This window comes from Glycine max, chromosome 7, assembly GCF_000004515.6.
Source record: "Glycine max cultivar Williams 82 chromosome 7, Glycine_max_v4.0, whole genome shotgun sequence".
NCBI lineage: Eukaryota > Viridiplantae > Streptophyta > Magnoliopsida > Fabales > Fabaceae > Glycine > Glycine max.
In genome coordinates, this window is record NC_038243.2 from 10,573,839 (window position 1) to 10,587,212 (window position 13,374).

A 13,374-nucleotide genomic window follows, 5' to 3' on the forward strand; every position below is an offset into this window, starting at 1 on the left:
CAAGTGAAATCGTCCTTCGTAATGACAACTTACCAATTCTCCCAATTAATTAAAAAATTCAGTAATACTTTTTTTTATAAAATTCACACCAGAATACTAAAAATGCCAAATTCATACATTAATAATATTTTAAAAAATTAATTAACTTACCTATTTTATTGCTATATATAATTTTCTTATAAGGATTTTATATTAGGGATCAGATAGAATAATATAATATATAATTATGAAATATTTAGGATATTTTTATTGCAAGTTTTTTATATGAGTTATTTTAATAATCCTTTTGTGGTCCCGTAATATTTTTTTAGTCCCTATAGTATTATGTCACTTCTAAGAAATTCATATACAATTTTACTCTAATGCTAAAAAAATGCAAGAAACTTAAAAAAATTCACACATTTATAATTTTTTATTATAAATTAATTATTATTCAAATAAAATAATTTTTTTTCAGTTTTCGAAAAACAAAAACTTCACCCACCATTTGTTTTTTAGAACCTTCCTTCTCCTTCCCCAACATTTCAATTTCATTTTTTCTTTGGAAAAAAAAAAACACCACCCACCATCATTTTGCAATATCCACACCTTTCATTCCTTCTTCTTCCCTTTTCCTTTTCTCCCTCCTCCTCCTTCTTCTTCCTTCTTCGTTTTGCAACCACCCTCCGAGCCATCAGTTTTGCTACTCCCTAACGCAGTCATCACTGCCCCTTAGCCATCGATGTCGCTTCCTCGCACAATCGCGTTTGTCCCTCAAGCCACCAGTGTCGCTCCCTTGTAACCACGACAACCCCACTCCCTAGCACAATCGTTGTCACCCTCTCGTGCCACCATCCTCGCTTGCTTGCACAACCATAGCCGCTCTCTCATGCAACCATCGTTGGTGATGATGGAGGCAATTTTGGTGGGACTGAAGAACAACGAGCAATGCTTGAAGTTGGTTAGAACAACGTCGTTGGAGTTCGTGAGCTATTCGTACTCCGTTCATTATCATTGTTCGTACTCTTTAATTTGGTTTGTATTTTATTCTGAGTTGAGATTGCATTAGGTGATTTGATTTGTTTGAAAAAAAATGTATTTTTTTTGTGAAATTTCATCTCTTTGTTTGCTTCATCTGTTTAATCTGGTTTGATAGAATTGTTCATCTTCTTTGTTTGCTTCATCTCTGCAAATTTATCCTTAATTCAGTTAATGGTTGGAGAGTACGAATTTTATGAAAATAATAATTTTTTTATTGGTAAGAAACGATTCCTTACATAAGAAAAGCATCGTCCACTAGCTAAAGAAATCTATATTGCCACGTCAATTTGCTCCAACGCTGAAGAACTCACAAAAAATCATTTCTTAGGCTAAGAAACCCACAAAACACCTCTGGTTGAAAGATGCTCTTACAACCTTTATTAACAAATTATTAACCTATGTGCTATTTGATTCGATTTTCTCAAATAAAATTTTAAATTTGAGATTTGTAAATGAAAAAATATAATTAAATTTTTTTTATTAAAAAAGTTAATTATTGAGATTTTCTAATAAAAATTAATCATAGAAAATACCAATGATATGATAAAAGATACTTACCATCTTTATTTATTATTTTAGAGGACCTAAATTTTACGGTTTCATCGTATGTTTTGGCAAATGCAATAGTTGATTATTGCACTAGGAACACAAACATGGAAAACACAAGGTCGAATCAACTAATCAATCAAAAAATAAAAAAAAATGAAACCATCAATCAAATTCAATCAAGCACCGTACCTAAGAAAAGGACAATGTACCACGTTGAGAGTACCCTTGCAACAAAAAAAAAATGTTGTAATAAACTAATAATCGATAGAAAAACCAAAGAAAAAGTATGGTTATTGACCCATGAGTTGTGGTTTCCACACGTGCCTTGTGGGGATAATCAATGATTCGTGAATTGTGAAACTAACCGTCTTTTGTCCTTTTGCTATATGTGTTTTGTTGTTTTCACATTCAAAGAGGCGAGTGAGTGAGAGCCAGTTGGAAGCAGTTGTCTGTCTTTGAACAGTGAACACGTGACCGTGTTTAATCTTTAATATTTTTATTTTATTAATGTGTTAATATTAAATGAATAGAATGATTATTTTGAATTTTTTAAAAAAGATATAAAATTAAAATAATTTTTTTAAATAAAACTTAAAAGAAATAAAATAAAAGATTAAATAAGTTATTTGATATGATAAGTAATATCTTTGGAGAGAGTGTCCAGGAGCTCTCGTAATAAAAAAAAGCTTATTATGTATATTTTGTGGATGGTTGAGGTGTGATTTGGTTTCTTTGTTATTTTTTTTTTCAAATTATTTCTGTATTGTTTATTCAAAATGAAGTTGCATAATAATTATATTAATATTTAATAATAAATGCATTAAATGAAAATCAAGAAAATGATATTATTTTGAAGAGACAATATAAGAATAACTTAAGAAGAAATTAAAAAAAAAAAAACCAGATCCGACTGAGGTGGTAAGAAATTGCCGACATGCATTAGAGTTGCTTACCATGAATTCCAACTTGCATGTTAGTTTTTTCAATTAAGTAGACTTTTCATTCATGAGAGTGCGTGTGAGTTACACTGTTGAGTTAGTGTGAGTGATGAGTGCATGCTCCTCGCACGTGCCTCTGCCCCCTCTCCATCAATATATCAAACCAACCAACCCTCTTATCTCTCTCTATCCCAACCCCCAAACAAACACAACTCTCTCTATCAACAAAACCAACCAACACAAGAAAGAAAGAAAAACAATGGACTTGTACGGTTCCTTTTCCACCCCTTCAGATTGCTTACATATTGATGATTTTCTAGATTTCTCCAACATCACCACCGACACCCACCACCACCTTCCTCCTCCGCAAAACTCTCCATTAATCTCCCACGACGACGCCAATCTCTTCTTCAATTTCCCTTCCGTTCCGGTAACCCTACTACTACCACTACTCATTCTTTCATTACATCTATTTAAATTAAAATGCTATTATTATGTGCTAGTTTTTACCTTCATATATATAGTCCAATCAATACTTATATATACGTTGTGATACTTTTATAATAGTTATTGGTAAAAATAACACTTGAAAATGTTTTTTTATTAATCCATAGTTTATCTAACAAAGTTTTTACATTTTATTTTAATTTCACTTATTTTTTATGTGTTTTTTTAAGTTATCAATTAATAAAAAATGATTATTAATATAACTATCCATACAATAATTCAATAGTCTTATAATAAATAGGTAAAAGGGAGATTATGGAGTGGGAAAATCAATTGATCTGTGGTTGTTTTATTTCTATGAATATCGACTGTTTCTTAATAAAATTAGTAAAAGGGCGAAATTTTTTGGAAAAAAAAAGTTATGCAACGTCATTATAAAATTTAATTGAAAATTATTATCTTAAAAATTAATAAATTCATTGTTGTAATTAGTACAATATTATCATTTACTTTTTGTTGGAGTATTATTTATTTGCTCATTTATTTTTTTTCTCACCTAAGGTTTGATAGTGAGGAAAAAAAAAGAAGAAAAAAAATTAAAATTTATATTGAAAGAAAAATATTTTTTTTTAATTTTTATCTTTTAAAGTCAATTTTTCTTCTATTTTTTTATTTTTATCTTTTCAATTTTTTTTCTCTCTCTCTACTTTCATTTCCTTGCAAACAGATTTTTAATTTCGCTGTCTATGTGTGTTCCATTCCATAGACCGACGAAGCGGCGGAGCTGGAGTGGCTCTCCCAGTTCGTGGACGACGACGCGACGTCGTTTCACAGCTTCCCAGCAACCGCATCGATTGGATCCCACTCGACGTCGTTTCTCTCCAACAATAACAACAGAAACGATAATAACGAATATCCCAAATCTTCATTATCTTCAAACATTCCATGTTCTTCAGCGGTGGCGGGAAAATCGAGAGCGAGGAGGGAAGGGTCGGTTACCGGCGACGGCGGCGTGCGGCGGTGCAGCCACTGTGCCTCGGAGAAGACGCCGCAGTGGCGCGCGGGACCGCTGGGACCGAAGACGCTGTGCAACGCGTGCGGGGTTCGGTTCAAGTCGGGTCGGCTCGTACCCGAATACCGACCCGCGGCGAGCCCTACGTTCGTGCTGACTCAGCATTCGAACTCGCACCGCAAGGTCATGGAGCTCCGTCGCCAGAAGGAGCTGCTCCGCCACCAACAACAACAACAATTACAACAAGAGCAATGCCACCGTCACACTCACAACCACCACGATTTCAAAGTTTGCTGACGTGTCCTTTGTCGGTGCTTCCTTCTTTTATAATTAATGATGACTAATGTCTTCAGAATATTATCAGTAAATAAAAAAATGAATTTTTTTTTCCATTTTTACTAGTTTCATAAGGAGAAATGCTGGTAATCTACATCACAATGTTTTTGCCTAAAAAAAGAAATATCACGAAGTTTTGTAAATCTAATTTGTTATTTAATGAATTTTACTCGTAATTTTTTAAATTTTGTTACTGGTCAATGCCAAATTCTAGATACTAAGTCTATACCAAAATTTGACACTACTTAGTTTATTGTTGTATTTTTTTCTTGTTTAATGTGGATGAGTCTATGTTTAGGGAGATGTCATTAATGCAGGGATACATGTAATGAGTTAATTTACAAATTAGAAGTTGATTAACTCATTGGGGACTATTTGACATATTTAGCAGTTAATTGTCATATTAGGGATTAATTAACATTTTTTTTATTATGAACTTACAAATATTGTGTATGATAATTGTAAATTTGGGTTAAGTATTTGACCTAAAATTTTAGAATATGTTATTTCTTGTAATTATTTTAGAGATTAATATTTTATTGATATAAAATATTTATTAATTTTAATTTATTGATAATTAATTTTTATTAAAAAATTTAATGGACCATGATAGGATTTTTTTTAAAATTCTATTTACAAAATTTGAATACGAAATTTTACCTAAGAAATTGAGTTTAGTGCGCTCTCCTTTTTATGTATTCATTGTTAGGTTTATGAAAATAAATTTGATAACATTATTTTTTCACTGCCTTAGTTTTACTTTATTGTATAAAACTACATAACTGTTATATTACTATCACTATTGCGGTGCAGGTATCCATCCATCCATTATTATCTAATGAATTGCTCAATAAATGAGTGCCATAAACGGTGAAGCAGAGATAGCGCTATTTGTTTCTTGGCTGTTTATTTATGCTCTCTCTCTGATCTCAAATTGAGTGAAGGGTTGATTTTTTTTTTTTTCTTTTTTATGTCGAGGAGAAGAGAAGTGACCTTCGTGGGAAAAGGGAAAAAAATTGTCTTTACTGTTACGGTTTTAAAGCTTCAACTGTCATTTGCTGCATTTTCACTAGGAGTGATTGCAGGAGATACGTTTGAATTTGAATTAATTTGAATAAATTATTTTTATATTTGAGTTAAAATCAAATTGTACGGATTAAAATTATTTATGTATGAGTTAAATTATGGATTTAGATGTTTATATCCGTTGACTCGTTGATTCAACTCGTCAACCCATAATTAAAATATAAATATATATATATATATATATATATATATATATATATATATATTAAAACTAAAAATAATTTGACTTGATGAAAAAAAATTTGTTTTAATGACATGTATGGTGTTGAAAAGAGTATGAACATGATAAAAAATTTGAAAGACCTCATTCACAAATTGATTCAACAATATGTATTAGAGCATTTCTTTTCTCATCCTAGTAGCAATTCAATTAATTTTAGTATGTTAGCTTCAAACATGATCTCACAATGTGATGATGACAAATGTGATAAGGATAATGATCGGGATGATGAATTTAGAATGAAAATAAAGAAAAAACAAGGTGAGGTAAAAAAAAATTTAGTTAGATAGATATTTGGAGGATGATTTTGAAGATGATCACCTGAGTTTGACATCTTGAATTGATGGAAATTAAAAGTATTCAAATATTATGTTATTTTCTCTATGATCAGAGATATATTGGTCATTCCTACTCAGTCTACATTTGGTATAGGGGTAAAATTCTAGATTAATTTCATAGTTTCTCGAATCTTGTTAAAACTCTCATTTGTGTCCAAAGTTGACTTAGATATGCTAAACAAAATGTTAATGACTTGTCCATTGAAATAAATGAAGCAAAAAATATTGAATCAGCTGTGTAATTTCTTATTTCATTTTTTATATTTGTATAAAATATCAATTAATTTTTGTGCTAATAGATTTGTGTTTAAATTTTTAGAGTTGTTTGGTTTTGGAAAGATATTACTTTTTAGATATATTGTTATTTGTTTCATTTTTTTTCATATTTAGTTTTTCTGTCATGTTTATAATATTAATGAATTATATTTTATTCATTTGTTTCGGTAAATCTGTTTTCAACAAATCTGGTGGTAGCATATCTGATTGTAGCAAAACTTATTCCAATAAATTAATTTGTAGGAAATAGTTCTGACTTAGACTATTATAATAAATCTCATTGAAAAATATTTTATTTTAATTTGTATTAGTCTATTTTAAAATATCATGTTGATGATATTAAATGAATCAATTTTACTACTTTAAAAAATTTGATAATATTATGTTAATTGTATTTGATATTTGAATAAATTATGATATAAAATAATAGTTCTAAGAAAAGAAATCAAATTTAAATAGGTAATTTATTGGCTCGAATTGACTCAAACGATTTATAAATATATTGTGTTTGGTTGAGTTTAAAAAAAATTATAAAAATCAAACCAAACTAAACCTATTAAATTTAATTAAAATACACATCCTATTTTCACTTCTTCACCAACCAAACTCACGTAAGGAGAGCGGGCGAGTGATGGAGAGTATGGGACTTGCACGTGACATAGCGCAAAAGGAGCTTAGTTTTGGATACAATAATAATATCAGTTGCTCAGATCCTAATATGCTGCATAATGCATACACACTTACCCAGGATATGGGTATAATTTAAATATTAAGGCTAAATATCCATTTTATCTGAGATTGTAAGGCGGTAAAAAATTTATCCTTCATTAAAAATTTAAATTAAATTTTTGAATGTATAAAAAATATGATAAATTGATTTCTTGATAAATTTATGAGATCATTTTATTATTAAGTTATAATTTTCATTAACTAATATGATAATAAATTATATTTTTAAGGATTAATTTGACATTAAATTTAAAATTTATCAGTCACTTTGTTATTAAGTTATATACAAAATTAATCTATTGTACTTTTTATATTAAATTTAAATTTTTTATTTTTAACATTAATTAGTTATTATCTTACACTTTTAGGATTAGAATGAATATTTAATTTGTTAAAAATCTGATTGTATAACTGAATATTAGGAATTACATTAATGATTTCTTTCCTTAATTTTATCATTATTCTTGAATATAAATATGTATGATCTCAATACACACAATTACACAAATATTAATAATTATTGTAGTTTCAATTGCTAAAAATAATAATTAAGGACAAATATATGCAAGATATTCTTCAGTTATCATCAGCAACATAATGAGGGACATACAGATGACCTGCCATGGATTGCATTATGGGATGTAGGGCCGTGCAAAAGCTTTGACGAGTCCACAAGTTGATGTTTCCAGAACATAAAGCTGCTCTTATTGTTTGGGTAGCAGAGTAATGAAATAGTATCTTGCAGTTCAAATTAGAATTGAGGAAAAAAAACTCAATGAATAAAGAAAAAATTATAGACAACAATAGAAATTTATTTCACATAATGGAATAAAATGCCACGCTTTTCTCTAAATATAAAGGGATAATAATAATAATAATAATAATAATAATAATAATAATAATAATAATAATAATAATTTTTAGATAAAAAATACACATCAACACGATAAGAAATGGTTGATGGATAACATTATCTCTTTTGTATATGGTTTAAATTTGATCTTAGATTCGTGTGTATGAATGAAAAACATATATTAAATTAATGACATCTTAAATGATTATGTACTTAAATAAATTAATTCTTGACTCTTGGCTGAAAAACATCAAATAAACACACAAAAATCTACTAATGAAATTGTATTTTTTTAAGTCAAAACTATTTTTAAGGTTTATAAACAAACATTTCTTATGCTTTTCTCTTTGAATTTGATTTTCACTTGATCAAATATTTTTAAGATGTAGAAGTTGATGGATGTTGTTGCTTCTTCATAGGAGAAAAAAAATCTACATACTATTTGGGTCTCACCACCAAAATATAGGTGAAAAAAGAATTACTTAAGCATAAATGCATAAAAAATATCCGACATTTTACACTACAAAAGTGGCTTTGTGGCCTTGTGGGTTTTATGAATTCATAATCTTTCACTTAAACCTACTTTTGTGAGCTTTCAAAATTCCTCTATCTTGCTAATTTCTTGTGTTTTATGTTTCTGATAGGCCACAAAATGATCAATACCATATAAACTTATCAAGATTGATGGACTTTTTTCTTTACATTTGTTAGGTTATCTTTGACGTGAATCTTTTGCATATCCATACTTCCTTCCTTCATCACTTCTCTAACAAACACCTAAGCATTTTTCTCGAAATGAAAGGTTAGATCCCTTGTAATGTTCGAGGTATATTGAGTATCACAATACACAAAAATCTTTTTATGTTTGTGGCCAAGTTCTTCCATTGTCCTTCAATCCAAATAATTTCTTTACATGCTTGGGTATTACCATGTATTTAGCTTCAGCAGTAAAGCTTTAACAAACATTGATGTTTTTCCTCTCACTGTTTTTCACTTTCACACCTCTTACTTTCATACGAACCAAACAAAGCATTACATCTAACTTAAATTCATCAAGAGTGTATAGATTTCTGTAGACTTCATTTGACCTAAAATAACATTGAGGGACAAATCTGAGTTAAGTTTGCTTTTTCTTTTTTTCCCCTCAAAATTTAGAATCGAGCTATTCTTAGGATAATAGAACTGTGTGCAAAAGAGTTGACTCAATAGCTTACTGGAGACAGATATAGATATAGATTAGTTGCTCATCACCCTTATTTGAAGTCTAAATGGCCTTGATTTTACAACCTAAAGGGCTAAATAAAGCCATTGGTAAAAGGTTGTCACTGGTGACAAAACCATTGGCCGTTTTTGTTGGTATTATCGACAACTGAACAACCATGCCACTGATAAATGAAACAAGTTTGTCATTAGTATCAATAAAAAAATTAAAATAAAATAAAAACTGAAAAGGTCACCACTCACTAACATCTCTTTCATCTCTACAAATGTGAGCTCTCTTCAGAATTCCATCAGACATAGCACCTTCTTTATTTAGTTCCTCTGTTCTATGTTCTTATCAAAGTTTCTTCTTTTTATCTTTAAATATTTTAGAGAAATACAAAGCTTGGAATTCATAATTGTGATGGATATATAAGCTCTATTCCTCCTCATTAAAGTTTTTACTCCTTGCAAGTCTCTGTTAAAACAGAGAACGTCCAGCTTCGTAATATTACTATTAACTACTATAAAATCTAAATCAGTGAGGTAAGAATCCTTAGAACTTGGTTTTCCCAATACAGGTTCCATTTTCCACCATGTTCAACTATATACCTCATAAATCATAAAACGCTAATGTGTGTTTAGATTCTCATTCACACAGCTCACGCATAATAAAGAAGCAACTATTATTAGCTTTTGCTGTGCTTTGCGTAAAATTAAAATGAGACATGAATCATTTATGTTATTCCAAACATGTTTGAATAATTGTTCCAAACGTACCTTTGAAAATGATGCAACAGTTATCCAAACATGCACTAAGTTCACTTTGAATCTCGGAATTATTTTTGGTACAGGATGAGGATGAGGGGTCAATTTGACCTTCATTTGGTGGTAGCAAATCAAATGAAATGACATTGTGAAGTTCCATTTCATTCTAACTTGGACTAAAATCTTCATTCATTTCTTTTTCTTCTTATGTCCTTTGGTTTACTCACATTCCAAACACTAAAATTCTTCCCATTCGGTGTCGAATCTCAGATAACGGAGTGATATTTCTTTTGATTTTTGGTACAAAATTTAGAGAATACATAAAATTACTGCTCAAAAATTCAAACTTGTTAAATATTACTATTGTAACTTTCTTACTTCAGATGTATGCTGCGGATTTCTGTACCTGCAATGATGTTTCTGCTGAAACTCAATTGGTGACATTCTCTGCTATGAGTATAGGAGATTAAATCCTGTCTGATGGACCAGGAGTGCATTCCAAACTTAGATGGACCATATCACTATCACATTCCCTTAATTTGGATGGTCTCAGAAAATAGTCACATGACATATCACTTACTTTTGACATGGATGAACACATGATTATCGCATACATTTCAATGGGGACAGTGCCAAAGATGTCTTTTCATTTTGAGGCCTCATGCATTCTCTCATTAGGTATTTATTTAGTAGGACTGTTTGTGGCAAGGTAGCAAGCCAACAGTTACTCTATCAAACAATGTATTTGCTAGTCCAAAAACATCTACATAAGAAAATTTTGGATTGCATTTTTTTTAGCTGCATACATACTATGCCAATTTTTTTTATGTTTAAACGATGGAACTATATTTACTATAGTTTTGGTTATGTATGATAGCTTAGTCATTAACTAACTTCTGTATAATTTAATCTCCTAATTAGTGTCTGTGCACTCAAGGAATACTTGTCCTATATATTAGTTAAGGACTGGCCAATTTTCTGACATTGAAACCTCCCCATAAGTTCACTATTTCAGAAAATTCCATTATCATATTCAATTGCTAGGCTGCATCCACCTAGATGCTCTCCTATGTACAATTAACATTATGAGAAGTTCCATTAAATAACCAAATACGCACACACATACACAAATAACCATTCCAAACAGTCTTTAGTATTCTCAATTCGAGCCTCAGGCCTACTATTTGGGGCTGGAGGGGTCTTGAAAGGATTAGAGTACTGCTTTGGAAAGTTGTTGTCAATGGCCTCCTAACTAATGAATCCATATTTTTAAGACACTTGACAGTAGATAAATCTTGCAAAATTTATGGTTGAGACTGAAAATGTGGACCATATCCTTTGGTCACGTGTAGTGGCCAGAGTTGTGTGGTACATTCTTCTTCCGGCCTATATTTGTATCAGAATTTTTTCGTCCAGAATACATATGATTGGCTCATGACAAACCTCAACAATATTTGGTTTTGTCAACAGTTCAACAGGGGAGTGTATTTTTGTTGTTGTGGATAAGATTTGGTATGCTAGAAATAAATTCATTTTTCCAAGGACATGTCAGTCAACCGATGGAAATTGTCAATCAAATTTGTCACCAAGTGGTGGCAGTGGATTTGAGCATTAAAAGTAACCAAGCTATTACTACCCAGGAAGAAAGTCGAGGTTCTAACTCTATTATCATATAGATTCATGTGCAAGCTGGTCAGTTCAAGCTTAATTGTGATGGATCGGTTCAGCTAGGAACTAAGAAGGTTGCAGCGGGAGGTGTGCTTCATGGTCAATGTGGATTTGTTCTCTTCTGCTATGCTCATAATGTTGGATTCTGTTCGGTTATCCATGCGGAACTTTGGTCTATCTTGATTGGAGTTTGGATAGCTTGGAGCCGGGGCTACAAAACTTTCTTTATGGGGTCATATTCCCAAGTAGCCATTCATCTCCTTCAGAATAGATGTTCTACCCATCACACCAGCTCTAGTATTGTGCAAAACATTAAAGAAGTCATCCAAAATGGAGGAAACATTAACTGGTCTCACATTTTGCGAGAAGCAAATCAAGTAACAAATAGGTTGGCTAATTTTGGTCTATCTTAAAGATGATCAGGTTCATCTGTTTGAATCTATTCCTACTTTCATTTTGAATGCCATTATGGCCAGTGTAAACTCTATCGTGTTCCGTGGGGGGTTCTAGTTTTTGTTGGGTGTTTTGCCCGGTTATTCACCAAAAAAAATAAAAATTCTAGGCATAAAGACTAAAAGATTGTACAGGCAATATATAATAAAATCTTAAGCCAACAAATAAAAATAATTGTTTAAATTATTGTTAAATTAAGAACTCAGCTGAACTGAAACCAGCTACCTGTTTTGTTTATCAGTCTTCAACCGAAAGATACCAAAGACATCAGTTTGATGGAACAAGTTCACATCCCCATTCTTCTTTCCTAACAAGAGTTTATTTCCCCTTCCATTTGATTTTTGTTTTGTTTTTATCCTTTTTTTTTTGGGAGGGGGTGGGGGGTGTTTTTTTCTTGATTTTACAAGAATGCTAACGACATTCTCTTTGCCATTCTTCTTTTAACACTTCTATGATTAGTTAAATTTTTTTGATAAATCACCACTCTCATTCCACTTGGTTTTTCAACAAATGGAATCAATGAATCTTACAATGCATGACTACTACACGCCTACACTTGAAAGTCACCCTCGTATGATTACATGTAGCAATACACATTTCTCACCAAGTCATAGAAAAAAAAGGCAAATTACAAAATGCGGGAAAATGAGATAAATTAAACGCAAAAATATGAGAAAACTTCCTAATTTACCACTTGAAAAAAAATTTGAAGAGCTTGTTTCATGGCTTTAAGAAAAAAAACTCTATTCTTTAATTGTCCAGCTACAAATTCTGCAATAATATTACAGTTTTTATAAGCACTTTTACTTTTACAATAACAATATTCGTTTTCGATTCACAATTCAGTTTTTTTGTCATATTTGTCTGTGATTCTTCAATTTTTTTTAGGCTTTTCCTCTATTAATAACTTTGGAAATCCCATATATATTATGACTTAAATAAGATCATTTTTTTCTTTATGTCCAATTCTCTCAAAACCAGAGGAAACTCTTATATTTTTTTTATACAATCTTGTATTTTTTTTTATCTTCTTGTATATTCTTGGGATAATTTGTTGGTTGTGCAAACCAAATAGAATCATGGCTGAGTTACACCAAGTTTGAAATCAAATAGATTTATTTTTTGTCCCATAATTCCCCACTACTATACATAAAATGATACATCTTATTTGTGTCGTCCCTCGTCAGTGCTTATGGTGTCATTATCACCTTTAATTCTACATCGCCACTCTAGCTACCCCATTGTTACCGATAAGCCATTACTCACATCACTATAATCTATAGCACTGAACTACTTGTTTCACATTCATTATTGCTTTTACCGAATCCAATTCTTATCCAAGCACTTCCATTCTCTTAAATGTAGAGGTAAATTTCTATGAAACATGGACATTCCACAAAACCTTGTCGAATGATATGGTACCTAATGCAACCAGCAACTATCTTGATACAAATTCAAATGAATGTCGCAACTCCAAGCTC

General features: G+C 30.8%; 1 protein-coding gene across 2 annotated transcripts; it reads left to right on the top strand.

Annotated features, from left to right (window-relative positions):
* The first annotated feature begins 2,537 nt into the window (after positions 1 to 2,537).
* Positions 2,538 to 5,444, top strand: LOC100782863 (GATA transcription factor 2). Of its 2 annotated transcripts, XM_006583487.3 has the most exons (3): positions 2,679 to 2,937; positions 3,721 to 4,273; positions 5,116 to 5,444. In XM_006583487.3, exons 1-2 carry the CDS (start codon positions 2,767 to 2,769, stop codon positions 4,261 to 4,263), a joined length of 714 nt encoding a protein of 237 aa, XP_006583550.2. In that variant the 5' UTR covers positions 2,679 to 2,766; the 3' UTR covers positions 4,264 to 4,273; positions 5,116 to 5,444. The 2 variants fall into 2 exon arrangements, with proteins under 2 accessions (XP_003530174.4, XP_006583550.2); XM_003530126.4 differs by lacking the exon at positions 5,116 to 5,444 and having other exon boundaries at positions 2,538 to 2,937; positions 3,721 to 4,676.
* Positions 5,445 to 13,374: the final 7,930 nt, after the last annotated feature.